The sequence below is a fragment of the Apodemus sylvaticus genome, chromosome 9, assembly GCF_947179515.1.
Source record: "Apodemus sylvaticus chromosome 9, mApoSyl1.1, whole genome shotgun sequence".
In the NCBI taxonomy this organism is placed as follows: domain Eukaryota; kingdom Metazoa; phylum Chordata; class Mammalia; order Rodentia; family Muridae; genus Apodemus; species Apodemus sylvaticus.
Window position 1 is genome coordinate 50,718,871 of NC_067480.1, and position 15,620 is coordinate 50,734,490.

General features: G+C 39.7%; 1 protein-coding gene across 3 annotated transcripts in view; it reads right to left on the reverse strand.

Annotated features, from left to right (window-relative positions):
• Pard3b (par-3 family cell polarity regulator beta) overlaps nucleotides 1-15,620 on the reverse strand; it is a 1,018,635-nt gene that overhangs the window by 95,819 nt on the left and 907,196 nt on the right. For all 3 annotated transcript variants that reach the window (XM_052192632.1, XM_052192630.1, XM_052192631.1), the window contains one exon: nucleotides 7,819-7,954. In XM_052192632.1, coding sequence (XP_052048592.1) covers nucleotides 7,819-7,954 — 136 coding nt within the window. The remainder of the gene's footprint in view (nucleotides 1-7,818; nucleotides 7,955-15,620) is intronic.

Sequence of the window (15,620 nt, forward strand, 5' to 3'; positions counted from 1 at the left end):
AGTTGGTCCCCTCCTCCTTTTGCTTTGATATCATTTACATTTTTCAGTTCAGCTGTTTTGGGGCTCTGAGGGAAACAGTGATCTGTGGACACAGTCCACCGTTAGGATGAGAACTGCGCATGGAGCTCCAGACAGCTAATCCACCAAGCTGGTGACGAATACTCCCTGGAAGGAACTTGAATCTTGACCTTCCCATAAGCCCCATATGTTAGTCTTCATTGCTAGGGGGATGAAGCCCCCTTCATCATCTCCGGGGAGGTGTAGAACCTTTGAGTGGTGGGGCCGAATGGTTCTTTGGTTACTGTGGTTGTGCCCCTGGAATGTACTGAGGTAGCTGAGGTATTAATACTTTGGTTTCACGGCCAGTATTAAGCTGTCTTGCTGTCCCATCTTCTGCCACGATGTGGTGGCTCACCACAGGCTTAAAATGATGGACTACATTGATCATGGCTGAAACTGTAATGCAGTTCTGTGAATCCAGGTGACACTTTTATTTTTGAAAGTTAGTCATCTTAGGTATTTTGTAGTGGTGACAGGAAGCTAGCTACCTCTGCATACATAATGTTAATGGCTCTATTTTTCATTCCATTCTATGGCTTCAAGATTTTAATAAAAGAATATATGCTTCTCAAAAATGGGTATGTTATTGTCTTAGTTAGGGTTCTATTGTTGTGATAAAACACCAGGACCGAAAGGAACTTCTTATACTTCTATGTAACAGTCCATTGGTGGGGGAGTCAGGGCTGGAACTCAAGGCAGGCACCTGGACCTGGGAACTGAAGCAGAAGATGTAGAGGAAACCTATTTACTTGTTTGCTCTTAATGGCTGTTCAGCCTGCTTTCTTATAGCCCCTTGGAACCCCTAGAGAGAGGGCAGCGTACATAGTGAGCTGGGCCCTCGAACATCAATCATTAATCAAGAAAATTCCCCTCCCCCCAGGGTCTCCCATAAACCAATCTGGTAGGAACATTTTCTTAGTTAAAGTTCCTCCTTCAAAAATGACTCCAGCTCATGTCAAGCTGACATAAAAGTAGGCAGTGCAGTCATAAAGACCTACGAGCAGAGAAAGCAAGCATTTGCAGTTAGTTCACAGCACTCCATTGCTTCTTTAACTCTTAAATTTAAGGTTAACCAGAATGTCACTTTCTTCAGGTAATTATAAAGGCACAAGTGTAGTAATTTCAGATGAATAGCAGAGAAAAATTGTTTGAGTCCTTGGATAGTTCAAAGGTACAAGCTTAGTAGACAAAAGAAAGTATCATTTTCTTTTTATGTAACAAAGAAGGACGGCAAATTTGGGGTTGTTGATGGCCCCATTCTCTCTAATTATAAACAGGAAAAATACATAAACTCATTAGATCATTAAAAATGTAAGATGATAAGGTTTATATAATTAGAATTTAAAATTATTTTAGATAATGCCTGATTGTTGTCAACATCCCTTCTATTAATGGTACCTCAATTTCTCTCAGGTCCTTTTATCCAAACTTGCTTATGGACTTTAGGTGGGCTTGGTTCTGCTTTCTGGTTCTGCCTTCTAGATTTGTTCTTGCTTAGTTTGACTAGTCAGGCTTTGGAGACTGGTTCAGGTTGAGCCAATCTAGTTATGAGAACCTAACTGAATACCATTTTTAGGACATTTCTGGAGTCTGCTGGGGGTGAGACTTTCCACAGAGTTGATGAGTTGGAGGTGCTGACAGCTATGCTGCTACTACCTGTCCCTGAGAATGGTGCCTACGGAGAAAATTGGGAAGCCAAAAGAAAGACAGAAACTCTCAGTGGCCAGTCTGGAGGAACTAGAAGGAGCCACTCCTGAGGACAGCAATAATGTCTTTAGGCAGCAGGTTCCTGTTTTGCTTAAGCAATTGAAATCAGGTTTCCATTCTTTGCAATAGAAGTGTCAGTTAAATAATAATAATTATTTATCACTACATATTTTTATTTGCTTGGCTTTTGTTTTTAATAAAGTTAGCGTCTTTGGACGTCAGGTGAAATTTAACCATGAAAACTCACTTAGCAAGGATATTTGGATTTATGTATATATATATGTATATGTATATGTATATGTATATGTATGTATTTGTTGACAGGGTTTCATGTAACCACACTGGCTTCAAATTTGTTGGGTATTAAGGATGCTTGAACTTCTGACCCTCCTGTATCTGTCTCTCAGAGACAACTACAGGCACACATCATCATGTTGGGCAGTGCAACTGGTTCTTATGAGTTGCCCTCAAGGAACAGACAAGGAAAATATATTGTAAGTCTCATTTCTGTTACTGGACCACTGATAGTAAGAGCTCACACCCTTACCTATATCCTTATATTTAGAAAACAACCTTCAGATTGTTTTTGTATTTGCTTGTTGTCTTAGTTATATTTTTACTGCTGCAATGAAATACTCTAAAAGCATCTACTAAAGGGCGATCAATGATTTATTAATTGTACACATCCAGAAAACAGTTCATCCTGAGGAAAGTTGGGGCAGAAACTCAAGCAGGGTAGGAACTAAAGCAGGAACTGATGAGGAGGCCACGAAGGAATGCTACATGCTGGCTTTGTCTCCATGGCTTAGACATCCTCTGGTCTTATTGGACAACCAGTACAAGGCTAGCACCACTCATAGTGAGGCAGTACCTTACATTAATTATCAGTCAAGAAAATAAACCACAGGCTTGTCCACAGGCCAATCTGGTAGGCATATGCCCCCAGCTGAGGTTCCCTCTTGGCAAATGACTCTAGTCTATGTTGAGGTGACAGAGAGTAGACAGGACACTTGCCTATGGTCTATTTGTCTTCAGTCTCTGTCTTCAGATGCTTAGCATGACCTCAGCATTGTGTTCTTCCTCTCTTCTGAGTATAAATGCTTATCTTTCACTTTGTGGGTTAAATGTTAAATATGTTCCTCCAACTTGCCTCCCAGACCACCAGCCCAGCACTATGAGAAAACCTTTTCAAGTGATTGTTGTTATTGTTTGTTTGTTGTATTAACCCAGCTACCTCTTTTGTTTGCGACTATACTGTACCTGAGTCAACTCCCTTACTGGGAAGATATAGTATCAAGTTTTTTAGGACAGGTGAACCTAACATGCTGTGTCAGGGCTAAGGGATGCCACCTACCATTTTCCCCATATATACACACAGGCTTGTTCTCTCTTCCCATCTGGAGTCTACAGACTCTTACATAGGTAAGCATTCTTATTTATTTAGTCAAAAATTTCAAAAGGGAGGGAGGGAAGGAGGGAAGGAGGGAGGGAGGGAGGGAGAGAGAGAGAGAGAGAGAGAGAGAGAGAGAGAGAGAGAGAGATAATAACACATATGATGCAGCTCATGAAGAAGGCAACAATAAAGGTAGGGACAGTTGCAGAAAACTCAAGAGCCACCCCATTTCCGGAATTACTTACAGGATATTCCTGCTGCTATTAAATAAGCAGATAATCTTTATCTGCTAATAAAAAGGCAGCCTGTTGCCAGAGGACGGTGACAGTCTTAATAAGTTTTACAGAAAATAAAAAATACTAGCAGATAGCAGGTATCATGTTTTCTTTTGGCAAATGTTAACACTTCACAGCTAGCATATCTTGCTTACTTAATTGGGCCTATAAAAACCCACCAGGCCATTTCACATGGAGCCATTGAAATTCTCTAGACCAATTCTTTATAGCTTTTCAGAGCCTGGATGGGAAAACAGCTACAAAGAAGGCTGATGGAAAAGACTTTTCAGCTCTCTGGCCCATATTTACAAACTGTACAATCTTTATGTGTTTGCTTGTTTTAAAACATATGAAGCGAATAAATCAGACAGGTTATTATTACTATTATTATTTTGGTTTGGAGAAGAAAAATATATACCACTGACATGAGAAAAGAATAATAAAATATGTTGGCTGAGGCAAGTCCCAAATTGCCTAAATAGCTCCCAGAGCACCTTGTCTGCAACTGACTGCAGACCCAATACATTAAGTTACCTCCTCTGAGTCCGTAGAGGAGCTGGATACAGCACTGCCCACATATGTTATTGTGCTATGGAGTGCAGGCTAGATTGTGAATCCCTCTAAAGTGGATACAATGCCACATTCTTGCTGCCAGTGATTGGCTTCCACTGAGACTGAGCAAATGAATATTTACTGGAATTGATACTGAGGAAATAAATATTTATTAAAATTGAGCAGGAGATAGAGAAAATGGAAAAGTAATGCAAAAAGAAGAAATTGTGAGAGATGCCTTAGGCACAAGCCACCGAGTGTGTGTAGTATCAAAGGAAAATAAACAGTCGTCAGTTCCATTGATAAAAATACTTTAAAATATTCATTTAATCTTTTCAGCAAACATTTTCATCATTTTGGGTTTAAAGACTTCTGTGAGTATATTTTCTTTCTCTCTGGCTTATTTTTAATCAAGTTTGAGGGTACAGCTGGACAGCATCTGTATTGATAGAGTCAAGGAACCATTGGGTAGTTGTGTTAACACATCTGGATAGCTATAAAGATAGCTGTTAGTAAAGTACTTGCTTTGCTAGCATGAGAACCCCGGTTCTATTTCTAGAACCTTCATTGAAAAAAGATCCAGGTATGGTGGAAAATGTTTAGATTCACCGTGTGGGCAGGTGGAGACTGTCGAAACCCTTAGGGTTTGTTATTCAGCCATCCTAGTTTAAGTGATCCAAGATCAGTGGGAGACCCTACCCTCCAAAACAAAATAAAGATGGACAGAGCCTGGAGATTCATGTTTGGACTCCATACATTCACACACATGATATATGTACCTGAACACTTGTGTACCCACAAACATGAGCACATAGATAAATATGGACATGATGCATATTACTGAACACACACACACACACACACACACACACATATATATATAATTTGTTATCATTATTTTCCAAATTATAGAGATTAAAAACTATCTAAGTAACATTGACATTACTTTAGGTATTATCAATAGATCAATAGTCTGGAAATTCCCCAAAGTATGTTGGAGAAAGCCTGCAGGTTCTATACAAATCTGCAGCATTTTAAATAAGGGGCGTGAACATCCGCAGGTTTGTTATCTGCAGAGTGGTCCTGAGGACAGCAAGGGAGGATAACAGTTGCAGGGTAATTTATCGTCTTAATTTTCCCTTGGTAGCTCAGAAGTTTTCTAGAATAGGATGATTTGGGGGCCACTCTTTAGGCCTCTTGACTTGAGTGTGGTAGGAAAGTTCTAAGTCTGTGAAATATTTCTGATGATTATGATAATGATGGTTTTGTAAGAAAACATGGCCTTCTTAGATATTCCTGGAAGTAAAAGGAACCAATGCTTGATTTCCATGAATCTCAGAATGCTTGTTGACTCCCTGGATTATTATAAGTTATTAGGATGGCTCTGCCTCCCAGTACCTTGATTTGACATAACAAGAACTTCTGTGGTGCTGAGGACCGGCATAATCTAGCTAGACACTACTCTCATGAAAGATGCTTTGTCGGGTCTGGCTGAGAGGCAGAAATGAAATGTTAACTCCCTAAACTCGCTCTGTTAGATCTCTCCAAATGGAGTAAGACAAAGGTGCAATTTCTCAGGCCTCCCCTAGACAAAAGGTACCAGTGTTTTTCTTTGGCATAGGGAAAAGAATGGAAAGGATGCTGAGATTCTAATCCCCAGTTTGGAGTATCTCAGGCAGTCACAGAGAACACTTGTCTTTTATGACACTGCAGTTCCCAGAATCCCTCTGGGATGCCTTAGACTCAAATTGTCTGGGAAACATAAAATCAGTCACATTTGGCAAAGCTTAATACACCAGAGCATGGGAAACACAAATTAAAATAGATACTTCTTCAATTACTAAATTGTTTGGTTACAAGTTTGTTTGGTGTAAAGAGAACCACTAGAAAAGGGTGTTCCCAAAGGGCTGTCCCCCACTCCCCAAATCAGATTTGGGGAGTTTCACGGGCTTAGCATCTTCATTCTTTCAGCTCAAAGTAAAGAAATCTTTAAATAAGGTCACAATAATGAGGGGTAGTCATTCAGAAATTACTTTCTTATTGCGCTCATAGGAATTGATAAACACTTGTCAGAGCATTGGCCATGGTGTTCTGTTCTCAGGATTGCAGCAATCACTTTATCACCAGTTCTCCTTAAGGGAACCTGAGCGGAGGATCTCTCTCTGTCTCTCTGTCTCTCTGCCTCTCTCCCTCCCTCCCTCTCTCTCTCTCTCTCTCTCTCTCTCTCTCTCTCTCTCTCTCTGTCTGTCTCTCTCTGTCTCTCTGTCTCTCTCTCTCTCATTTAAGGCAGTAAATCAATCAGGACTGAGTTTGAGACAGGGTGAATGATTAGTACATTTGTTATTCCCCAGAAATTGTTCTTTTCTACTATTGAGAATCTAAGAGACATTGCCCCACAACTGTAAATATCGTTCTTTTTAATTCCAATACCTGTATAAAACAGAAGTAGTTGCTGGTTTGGTTGCATAGCCTTGGCATGCCTTTCTCCAAACAGGCTGACATCACTGGTTTAGATCACCAATATGCACAATGTCCTTCTGTTAATATGTATTTGTACATTTTGTTGGTCTGGTGTTTTGTTTGTTTGTTTTGCTTTGCTTTTGAGTCTGGATCTCAGGTACCTCAGCCTGATTTCAGTCTTAGCGTGTAGATGAGTCTGGTCCTGAACTTCTGATCCTCCTACTTTGTCTCCTTAGAACTGGGATTACACTTGTGTGTATCTTCCCTGGTTCCACCTGGTGTTGAAAATTCCATTCTATGACAGGGACTCTCCTGGCCTGGGGAGTTGCCATTGTTCTGCACGGCAGTGGAGATGCCCAAACTAAAGTTTGGCCCACATGTCATTCATGACCTCATAGGTGTAGATGTGAAAATTAAGGCCCATTTTCCACTCCTTGATCTTGTGGACAGAAACATGTGAAACAAGAACAGGAGGCTCTCCTGTAACATTCTTGTCTTTCCGAGGAGATGGCAGACTCCAAGGCACTGGTCATCCAAAAGGACACATAGGATAGATGTTACAGTGACCACACTAAGCTCTGTTCCAATAACAGTGCCAAGAGTCAGTACTTAGCACTATGGATTGAATACCAGGTCAAAGTCAGGCATTGTAGCTGACATTTTCTTATCATCAGACACTAATCTCTGTTCCTGGGCAATTTTGTGGGTGCTTATGAGTTAAGTATATTTTATAGGTAGACTTACAAGGCTGGGAAAAATTGTGCAGCCCAGAGAAATCAGAGTATCCCTCTAGTGCTGACATTATCCTTTTCTGCTCCTTTAATGCTGCACAGTGAATCCTCACACAAAAACCGCCCTTGTCTCAAGGCATGCTGTCCTGTTATACTGGTAAGATTTGGGGAACATGAATTGCTCAGATCTCATATATAAACAATTGATATCTTTGACAATAATTCTCTGAAATTTATTTCTATTTACCAGTTTCTAAAGAGACATCTTATATTGCTAAGTCTGTTAATGCTGGGCCTAATATTGAAGGTCTAAGAGAAGGAGAGAAGGATTAAGGTGCACAAACATTCTTCGTCTTCTTTAAAGTAGCTGACATCTGCTTGGCCCAGACCAGAGAGGTACCCAACAGGAAGTAAGTGCGAGAGCTGAGAGAATGAGCAAATACAGCTGTGTGGTTTGATTTATATAAACAACTTCTGTGGGAGAAGATGGCTGTGGTCTGGGTACTGTTCATATCTATAAAACTCAAGAAACCTGAGTGTAACCCAATATGCACAGAACTTTCTTGACCTGACTGTGTACTTCTGCTCTGAATTAATGGGGGAGAGAGGAATTTATGATTAGAATCAGGCATGGGCTTACCCAGCGGAGGTCATGGTTGGAAGGCCGTGCTCTTCCGTCTTCGTCTTCATACAGAAGGAATCCTTCTCTCCGAGCCTGGTAATACTCCTTCCGAAGCTTCTGGATGCGGTCGGTGGTTCCAGCCATGGGTCGGCCACTGTAGCACATGAATAGACATGGTCACATGGTGTATGTCAGCCTTGGAGATCCCCTTATTAAAGGGCCTGACATCCAAATTTGAAAGATTCGACAATGTAATTTAAACTAGGAAAATGGTGAAATCAGTAATAAAATAATCAAAGAAAGGACATCACACACACACACACACACACACACACATTTAATTCAAAGGGTCAAAGCATCTGATTTGGGATTAATAAATGTTTTGGGAATGAGAAGGCGAGATAATGTCCTGACCTCTTAGAGCAATTAAAAGGCTCTCCATTTTTCTTCTTATGATCATATATACCGTGCTCAGTTAAATTTTAATATGGGAATTTCATTCCTTCAAATGCCATTGCTTATTTTAGATCAAATTCCAGTTGTTTGACCTGAAGGGTGAATGTGACAGATGATTGGCTGACACGCACCAGCATTTCTTTCAGAGAAAGTTGAGAACTTTTGGTGTATGTGTGTGTGTGTGTGTGTGTGAGTGTGTGTGTGTGTTAGGGGGTGGGGTGACAGCAGAATATAGGTTAACACATGAGTAATATAGATCATAATTGCTGGTGACCTGAGCCTTGGCTCAGAACCACTCTCTAGGTTGAGTTATATGGGCGGGACTGTGGAAAGAGGAATGAATGAAGACTGGAGAGGTAGGCCTGATAGGAAGAACTTTGCCTGTCATTAAGGCCCTCACATATTCTGGTTGAGTTTTACATTTAAATATATCTGATTTTAAAAAAAGGTGAGTTGTCTAAATCAAAGTACTTGAAAATTAAGCTGAAAAGTTAAAAAAAGAAAGCAGCAAAATAGCAAGTTTGCAAGACACAGTTTTCTACTTGATGGCAAGGCGATGACGAGCACGGCTACACGTTGGCTCTGTGGTCTCTTGCTAGCAATTATGCACCGGCCACTGGGATTCCTGGCCGAGGACACCAGGATGGCAACTAATCAACAATTAATAATTTCTACTTCAAAAAAGGCAAACCCTGACAGAGCCTGTCAGAGAGATGGCTCAGAAGTTAGTATGACCTGGGTTTGATTCTCACCACCCATATCAGGAGGTTCACTCTAACTCCAGAGAATCTGTCACCTCTGGCCTCTGAGGGCACCTGCACTCCCATGCATATACCCCATACAGGTACACATGTACACACATACTAGAAAATAGTAAGAGTAAATCTTAAAATAAAAGAATAAGACATATGCTTGGGCTTGGGTGTGTGTATGCAGTGGAATACGGACCTTTATTTTCCTACAGGAAAATTGTAAAAATTCTGAAAATAGTTCTAATTCTCCCTTCTCTCCTTTTTTTTTTTTTTTTAAATTAAAAAAGATAACCCTCAAAGGCAATAAGGGCTCGCACAGCTGTCCTGGAGCACATGTGGCGAGAGCATGTTAACTCGGAGAGCTGCCCGGGCTCCTCAGTAATACAAGATGACTGGGTGGTTGGATCCCATGCACAAGCTGCTGCTGGTTCTGGGGATGCGGAGGAAGGCAGCGTTCAAGCTCACCAGATGAGTTCAATCACCGCGGTGCAAACACCGCATACATAATCTATTAGTTTACCCCAAAGAAACCGAAGCACTGAATTCAAGTGGAATGAAGTCATCAGTAAGAAAGGAAAACAAAAAGGAGAGAAAGAGCTGGAAAGGTGTTTTTTTTAAAAACAGACCAAACGCCACAATATTCTTCTATTTGTGGTGGGGAAAAAATCATATGCAGACTATAAACTGTTCTTCCATATGCCTATAAATATATGAATTTTAAAAATATGGGTTTGATCAGATTGCCATTCTCAAATAAGACAGTAAGGCAAGAATATCAAAGCAGCTGTTCAGGATTCAAGTATGTCCCCGATGGCTGACAGGAGCGTGACTATTTACCTGGGAAAGAAATCCGGCCCCAGTTAAAAAAAAGAAAAACAAAAAATAGGAGGGGCCTGATTATTTGGTCTCCAATGCAAGACATGCTATGACTTCTCCCAGTTGTGAATATTCTAGGATGATATTTGGAATAATATCATCTTTGGAACATTTAGAATAAAAAACACAAGTCTTTTATCACAACCAGAGACTACCTTTCAATACTTTGTCTTATTTTTCCCATTCCTAAACTTCTTTCTGCCTTTAGTAACAACAGTGTGTTTTTTTCCCCAAGTGTTTTATATGTTAAAATTAGGAATCACATATACTGATTCTAGGTTTTAATTCCTCTCAGTAGATAACAAACATGTTTATCACTAAATTAATAAAATATTACATATTACAGTATTGTAAGCATAGCAATCAATTGATTCTGTTTTGTGTTGGAGTTATGCAAATTTAGCAATTTGATGCTATATTTATATACATTTTGTAGCAATGGTATCAATTTTTATAATTCATACCATAAATATATTGATACAAATTTTTAGTTATATTATCTGTCAGAAGGCATATCATTAATTAATTGAAGGGCCATAGATAGTCTCAGAATCCTTTTCAAGTCAGAACTTCAGAACAGTACTAACAAACTAAAGGGGTGGGTACTTGAATGGACTTTATAATTCTCATGTAATAGCTTTGGAAAATACCTTAAAGTCTAGAAAGAATATTGAAAGATAAGGTTTGTTACTCTGCTCACCAAAATGAAGCGGTTCACAACTAATGGACGACAGAGAAGGAGAATCTGATTTCAAACATTCCTGTTGACTGAGTCTTCTACTTATGATAGAACTCTTTTCTTCTATCTCATTTATATCTTAGAGACTTGGGTCTCTAGTAGACACCAAAATCATGGACTTTAGACCTAGGACCCTGGACTTGACTCCTGAAGGCCCTAGGGGCCAATCAGCCCATCTTCTTGCTTTTATGGAATATAGTGGCATGAGTTCTGGGAAACCTAGCTGACATTCAGAAGTGATATAGAGTTCTTATGTAATCCAAACCTTTTCAAGGATTAGATGCTTTACATCTATCTGCACCACTACTTGGAAGGTTGGGCTTTCTGTATCCATTGTCTGGGCAATGTAGAGTTCACATCCTCTGTGTATTTGCTTGTTTGTTTGTTTCTGAACCAGGGCAAGGATTATAGTTCTGCATGACCACACCCAGGTGAGTCGGGCTGTTTTTACAAAACTAGCTCTGTCTATATTATATAGGTGACCAGTAATGGTCTTAGTATGTTGAGTGAACTGAAGCCATATATAAAGACATTTGTGTTATTTAGGATTTCTTGTCAATTACAAAGCCTATGCCTTTAAAGGCAGATATATCTTTAAACAGGCTCTTCTTATGGCATTGCCGAGCTGGACAGGGCTTAATGCTGTAAAGGGTTTTGTTTTCTTTGTAGTTATCTATAGTCAGAAATTACCATCATATGTGAAAACCTTCACACCAAGGTACTACATACTTTTTTGAATCTAAACTGACTCTTGCTCATAATCTCCTGAATAGGAAGGAGTACTTTTTAGAAATAAATATTGGTTTAAGCATAGTACATTTCTCTGTCCTTGCTGCTGGGGGCTGGAGAAAGAATACTGGACTCATGGAGCATCTGTGATGTCCCAGGGCACAGGATCAGTACTTGTTATCCAGTTGCACTCAGGTCTGTGAGGATGGTGTTGTTGGCATTCCCCTGACTCATACAGTCAGGCTCAGAGAAACACAAGTGGAGAGCAGTGTGCTAAGCTTTGTGTGCCTGTAAAACTCTAGCTGTTTCTTCTGTATCATGTTGCCTTGGGAGAAAGGCATTAAAATGCAGCAGGCATTTTGGAACAGCAGTTCACAGGCATTTCAACACAGAGGGAATTTAGCACAGCACATTTATAGGCATACCTTTTGATATTCTTTTATTTGCACAGATCTTTGCTATAAAAATAGAAATAGAAGTAGCTAAAGTAATAGGAATACAAGCAATGAAGTCTGGATTCATTAAAGGAATGATGTTGGAGTGATTGCAAACCGACATTTCTGGGCAATTAATATTATATCACTAACAGGCGTATGTGGGAAACTGGTATAAAACTGAATGGGGTGCAGAAGAAAACTGAATGGGGTGCAGCATATATGACTAAGATCCCACATGCAAGACACAGACTGTGGATGAGGCACATGGTAGAAAAGCAGCCAGTGCTGTGGCAGGGCAAATTCTGTCTATATGGAGTTTCATTTTGCTAACTATACTTGAAAATCCACAAAAGATTGTAAAATAAAAATCCAACTTAAGTCAGATTATCATCAATATAATTATTATGTTCTGTTGGAGAAAAATTCCTGCCCAGTAAAATTTTTGAGAGATTCTTATGTATGTATTGAGGATCATTAATAAAAATCCTTTAGCTTTATATACCCTTTAGGTCTCACAGCATTTATACAAGTACTGTATAGATTTAATATTCCATGATGAAAATACATTTAAATAGTGTGCCCACAATACTAAAGACACTTAATAACAAATAATTGATTTTACGAGGGTTTAATTCTATAGAATTCCCCAAATTACATTTTGTCCCCCAAAGCTCTGAACATTATTTGATATAAATATTTACTGAAAACTATCACTATGTAATTATATCCCACCACCAAAGAGTACCTATTCTTACATTAGCATTTTGATACTGAGTAGATATTTTGATTTTTATCCAGTGACCTTTGGGGACCCTAACTGACTACCCATGGAGAGATCTTGTGTCTGATTTCTTCTCAAATTCTCCCTTATTATCTATGCTGATGTAAATGTCCTCACTATAGTAAACATTCTCTAAAAAGATGCATGTGCCCTTCCCTTTGGCTATCAAATTATTGAAACAATGGGCCCTAAGAAATTGGAATTTTCCCAAGACTGTTATTCTGGTAGAATGATAAAAAAGTGCCAGTCAGAGGGGAACCTTGTCTTGGAAGGAGATTTATCTGACAATTTGTCAGACCATCTTGCAGGAGAGACTGGATGCAAAACTGTGGTGATGGGTGGGACCACAGCTTGACTAGGATTTCTTAGTTATGTGTACTTCTTGCCTTTTGTTTGAACCCAAATCTCATTCATGCTTAGGCCTTAAAAAATAGACTTGAGGATGACTGGACCTCTTTGTTTCTTTTCCCAATTGGCTATATCAAATAAATATTCTCCTCCCACCCCCCCACCCCTGGCCTTTAAGAACTATTTATCTCATTAATTGGCCTATTGAGGATCGTTGGCTGAGCCTAGCTTGTTAAAGTTGCTAGGACCCAGGCTGTGGGCTTTGGTGAAAATGGTAGTCTCCATTTTCCCCTTGTTTGGCCAATAGTTCCCCATAAAATAATAAGACTTCACTGTGATCATATGAAATTTGATTCCTATCAAACTTAAGGTAGCTTTGTGATTAAAACAACTGCTCTGAAATGAAGAACCTGGTGTTTGCCATGGCTGCACTGAAATTCGTTGATTAGCACTGATGCGCTTAGTGAAAAGGCAAACAAAGCCTGGCAGTGGTGCACCGTTTTAATTCTAGCACCTGGAGGCAGAGGCCAGCAGATCTCTGAGTTCAAGGCCAGCCTGATCTACAGAGTGAGTTCCAGGACAGCCAGGGCTACACAGGAAAGCTGTCTCAAAAAACAAAACAACAAAACAAGACAAATTATATTAGTCACAATTCAATTTTTTTTCTGTGTGGAAATTTCTTTTTCTTCAAGGATTACTTCTGTCAGTTACCTCAGGAGGTGTGCCTTCGAGGAAGTCAGAAGACAGAAGTCAGGCTTCTTAAGATAGAAATATCACATAAGAAGTTGGTGATAGAACTGTGGTGATAGAACTAGGTTCTGTAGTAATAGCAACTGTAGCAACTTTGGGAAGTGTGTCTCAGGATATGTTCCTATTGCTGCTCTGGCCTACTGTGTATGCCAGGACAGTGGTCAGGAAGGACTTGAAAACCTGCTTCAGAGGAAGTGATGTTCAAGTGAGGGTCATAGGAAAGAGAAAGTCTACACAAAACAAGATGCTATATTAGCTCAGGCTGGATCCTGGTCCTTCTTTCAGCTGTGTTGGTGGCATTTGACCTAGATGCAACACTGTGACAAGCCTGGGCTACTGGACTCCTGACTTTGCCATGGCAATGCGAGTCTGCCCTTAAATTTTTCTCAACAGACTCCCTGCTCCCAGCATCTGCTTCCTTCGAGGTCCATGTATTGGTATTTCATCCTAGCTAGATGAACTGACCCTCTGACTTCTGCAGCTGGAAAATTTGTCTTGGAAATTGGAACCCTGGGCTGGACCTTGACCTCGGTGAATCAAGCCGTAGTGGTGGAACAAAGCAAAGGGAGACTTCCCAGGACACTTTGATTGCACAGTGGTGAGCACTTCCACTCTCACCGTGAACACAGCTACCAGTTACCTGAATGTAATTACATTGATTCATGAAGGGTGACTTTCTCTTGCCTTGGAGCACTGTGACTAAGATTTGTCACCAGATTGATGTGTTATTTTCAGATAAAAGGCGTGACTCTACCTTGCTCCTTATTGCCTGGGACAAGGCAGGGCTGCTCTCTAAGGTCAGAGCATTCTGCTTCTCTCTCTCCTCTTCCAGAGTGAATATATATCCTGAAACTCTGCAGAGTGGCACTGGCCATATGGTTTATAATTAGACAATAACATAAGTTGTTTCCACAGTGTCCACTAACTTTTATAAGCCTATGACAGGAGATTATTCTCATTCTATACAATATGTCCTGTTGGCTGTATTCAGATTTCAGATTCCATTTTGTTTTAGTTATGAAATATTTACTGAATTATTCATAGTTGAATACTATTAAGATATAGTCTCTCTAAAATACATATTAAAGTATTTCTGATATTAAGTAATTCACATATATACTAGATCTTTCAAAGTTTTGTATACATATACATGCATATATGTGTGTGTTATATACACACACCCACATATGATTTCTCTTGCTTCAAGGCATTTTGCCAATTTTATAAATGATATGAGTACATAGCAATCATAGAAAAAATTATTCAGTGATATATATGGAAATGTTTACTTTTTAGAAAAGAACTATCTTAAAATATAGTTGAGAAATCCACACAGAATGGTGGCAAAATTGTCCTTTCATTTCTTCTCTATGTCTTTTCCAAAAAAGTATACAAAGTTGCAAAGAAGATGTGGACCAAGGTGGAGCTGTGTCTTCTGTTTAAGATGATAAATGAACTATGCCCCGTGTTGCAATCCAGGTAAACCCCTCAATTCTTACACACCTTGCCTCAGGATTGCATCTAATTGTTATATTTAGTTTGTCAACACTTAGACAAACAAACAAACAAACAACAAACAAATAAACAGAGACTTGGGCCATTTTAACAGTGATTGGTTTTCATCAAACCTTCCATCCACTGAAATGTCCCTGGATATGAGCTAACTCAGTTTCCTTCTGTTGGTGTCAGCTCCTAACAACTTTTTATTATTTGTGTTTTATGTTGTCATGTACAGGATTCCAGGGTTGGGACTGGCAGTACTCATCCGGCATGGTCCTGCATCTTCAAGTCACTGGGTTTCAATGCTGCTGAGGCAGGGGAGAAGCCCTCTCCTGCAGAGCTGAAGGAAACAACACTGGGTGGGTTTAGTGAGAGCACAGAAGTAGGAAACAATATAGCACTCTCCTGTAATGTCTATTCGGGATAGTTTTGAATATGTACAGATTTTATAG